Source organism: Poecilia formosa, unplaced genomic scaffold (assembly GCF_000485575.1).
Source record: "Poecilia formosa unplaced genomic scaffold, Poecilia_formosa-5.1.2 Scaffold494, whole genome shotgun sequence".
Lineage (NCBI taxonomy): Eukaryota > Metazoa > Chordata > Actinopteri > Cyprinodontiformes > Poeciliidae > Poecilia > Poecilia formosa.
In genome coordinates this window covers 121,930-124,911 of record NW_006800433.1, presented here as the reverse complement: position 1 = coordinate 124,911, position 2,982 = coordinate 121,930, and the positions used below count along the sequence as shown (strand labels likewise).

The 2,982-nt window shown below is 43.4% G+C and overlaps 1 protein-coding gene across 1 annotated transcript in view; it reads right to left on the bottom strand.

Moving 5' to 3' along the window:
- Positions 1–804: 804 nt before the first annotated feature.
- Positions 805–2,982, bottom strand: part of plcl1 (phospholipase C like 1) — a 109,324-nt gene continuing 107,146 nt past the window's right edge. Inside the window, exon 13 of the mRNA XM_007578848.2 lies at positions 805–2,404. Within this exon, the coding sequence (XP_007578910.1) occupies positions 2,210–2,404 (195 nt within the window). The 3' untranslated portion in view covers positions 805–2,209. The remainder of the gene's footprint in view (positions 2,405–2,982) is intronic.

Sequence of the window (2,982 nt, the reverse complement as noted above, 5' to 3'; positions counted from 1 at the left end):
CACAGAAAATATTTTCAGTTCCACCATTTGAACTTGCACGATAGTAATGTTTTATTAGGCTAGTAATGTAATCATGTTTTACATGATTACATTTCCCCTAAAGCTACAGTATTTAACCTTTGCAAAATGTTTTTTTTATTTTTATTTTTTGCATATTCATTAAAACTGTCACCATGTCATGTTATGAGACAAATAATCTGTGAAAAAATCTGTGTCCTCCCAGTGCTACTTTTGTGGTCTGTAAAAATGCACCACCTCTGGTCAGAAACAACCAATCAGAGCCGGGAGGAGGGGCTTAGTGCTGTCAATCACCCTCCTGTACGCTGCTCAGTGTGGTAATGGTGGAAAAACAACGTACTGTTACAGAAAAACTCTTTATCCGCCATCACTAGAGGTCATGATAAGCAGCCTTAGCATTGGTGGCAGGCTCTGTTGTGATGAAGCAGATATAGCTTAGCAAAGAGCAAGGTGGAGGGCCTGAGCACTAGAGTGATTGGCAGCGCTGAGACCCTCCTCCTGGCTCTGATTGGTTGTTTCTGGCTCAGTGGTGTTTTTCTGTTGTTAGTACTGGGAGAAGGCAGAGGAGAATGATTTTTTTCACACATCGTCTGTCTCAGATCATAGAGGTAGCTTCAACAAATAAGTAAAAAAAACATTCCTTTCTAAAAGTTATATACCACAGTTTTAAACATGAAGTATGTAACTTTTATAAAAGAGCGTCGTTGGATGTTTGTATGTTTGTAAAGGCAGAAAAAAGCCTAATAAAACAATTTTTGTGTACACTTAACATTTTCTGTCTTTAAGAAACTTCAAAAAAGCGCCCATCTGCACCACCTCCGTGCGCTGGAAGGTCAGGTTTGTACCGTTACTGAACTGATGTCGGGGAACGACACATAACTTATTCCCGCTCCGCACTTTGGACACATCGTCCTCTCGCTGTTTTCTTTGCGACTCTAGTTTTGGCATGTGACGATCATTTGGTCCACAGAGGCGAGTTAGAGTGAGGTTCAGTTTGGTTCTGAGTCGAGTTTGGTTAAAGCACAACAATATAAGAGTAGAAACGTTACCGCATTAAAAAGACGCAGGCATCTCCACGTGTTGGCTCTGTTTGAGTCACGTCGGCTCACGGGTCCAGAAACACGGAAGGAGGTAACACACCATCCACACACACACACACTGCAGCACACATGGAGGTCTGCAGTTCTGGCTAACCACGAAATGATTCCATGAAGAGGTGGACTGATCCACCAGCAGCCCAGATGATGCCTTCACAGCCTGTTGGTAAATTTCAGTTATTCTCCAAACCTTGTTAGTGATTCCTGATATGTTACATAATGCTTAGGAGAATATACATATATATAGTACCTTGCAAATGTATGCCTTTATGATCAGTACTCTGATACCCCACACTGTAAATGACTCTAAACACACCGCCCACATGATAAAACATGGCTTTGTGGATTGGATGTTTTCTTTTAGTGAGACGTCCGATCTGACTGAGCTTCATGCATCTTGCAAAAATAAATAGAGAATAATTTCAGTCTAGATGCCTAAAGCTGGTAGAGACACACCGCTGAAGACTTTAAGATGTAGCCAAAGGTTCAACATTGAACTGAACACTAACACACACTTTGGATCTGAAACCTTGAATGTTTGCGCTTCCACTTCACTCTGTGTTGCTCTGTCTGGTGTAATCCCGACAGAACGCGCCCGAGTGGCTGGAATGTGGCAAAGCAGGAACATGGATACTTTTGCAAGGCACTGTCAACCTGAAAGCTTCGCCTTCATTTCAGTGGAATCCTAACAGGACAGAGAGGGTTAGTTATGTGGCTAAAGGTTAATGTTGATGTCGGTAACTGGGTTTTGTTCTCGGCGTTAAGCGTCAACTGCCGGTCCAGCTACCGACAAAAGCAGAAACCGGGGAGCGAATGAGTTGGGCAGTGAAAGTCTTCAGTTCTCACACTGACAGCACAGTGAGGACACACAGGTAGATCTGGACAGCTGAGGCCGCTCTACATTCATCTGCAACACCCTGACCTGATCACCGCTCCACCTCTGTGAGTGCCCCCTGCTGGCCGGCCCATCACCACCACAGTAAGGCTTCAGTCTACCACACGGCTTAAAGGGATACTCTGCCACAAAGCATAAACCCCGCCCCACCCCGGGTCCTTCACGAGTTTCTTTTCGTCGGAGTGTTTAGATGCGGGTGTTAGACGCGTCCGTTGCCATGAGTGCTGCTCCGGCGACCCGACGCTGGGTGGGAGGAGTAGTGCAGCTCGGCGGTGGAGAAGCTGTTGGAAGAGGAGGAGGAGGAGGTGAGTCCGCAGGCTTCGCAGGCCAGAGCCAGCTGCCGCAGGGCGTCCAGGGAGTCCATCTTAGCTCCACGCAGCAGGTCGCTCTGACCCTGAAACACAAGAGACGTGACTCAACTCTGGTTTGAGAAAAATGACTCACAAGTCTTTGACTGTTTCACATTTTGTTACATTGCAAATACAAAGTTCAGTATATTTAATGGAAGGAAGTGGAAGATGATGTGATTTTAAGTCAGACTGGAAGGAGAGCTACTGAAAACACACATTATTTATTTATTTGTGTGATTGTGTGTGTGTATTCTGTCAACATGCACACAGGTTTACTATTTGCCAAAAAGTATTTTTCTTTGTTTGTTTTTATTTATTTTATTTTTTTTACCCAAAGATGATTTGGACAGAGAAAACACTTTTAACAAAAATGACTTAGGCCATTATTTTAAGAAAAGATCTGATGTAAAACTTTGTTGGAAATTGTTTGATTTTTTTTTTTTTTTTCGAATGTAATGAACACTGAGATGAAAAAGAAAGGAGAAAAGAAGAGAGAAAGATGGGGGGGAAAGGAAAGGAAGGATAGAGAGAATGAAAAACACCCTGAAAGTCTGCTGCTAGAATGAGAGAAAAAGGAAAAACGCAAAACTGAGAAACCATAGTGACAAACATCACATTCACA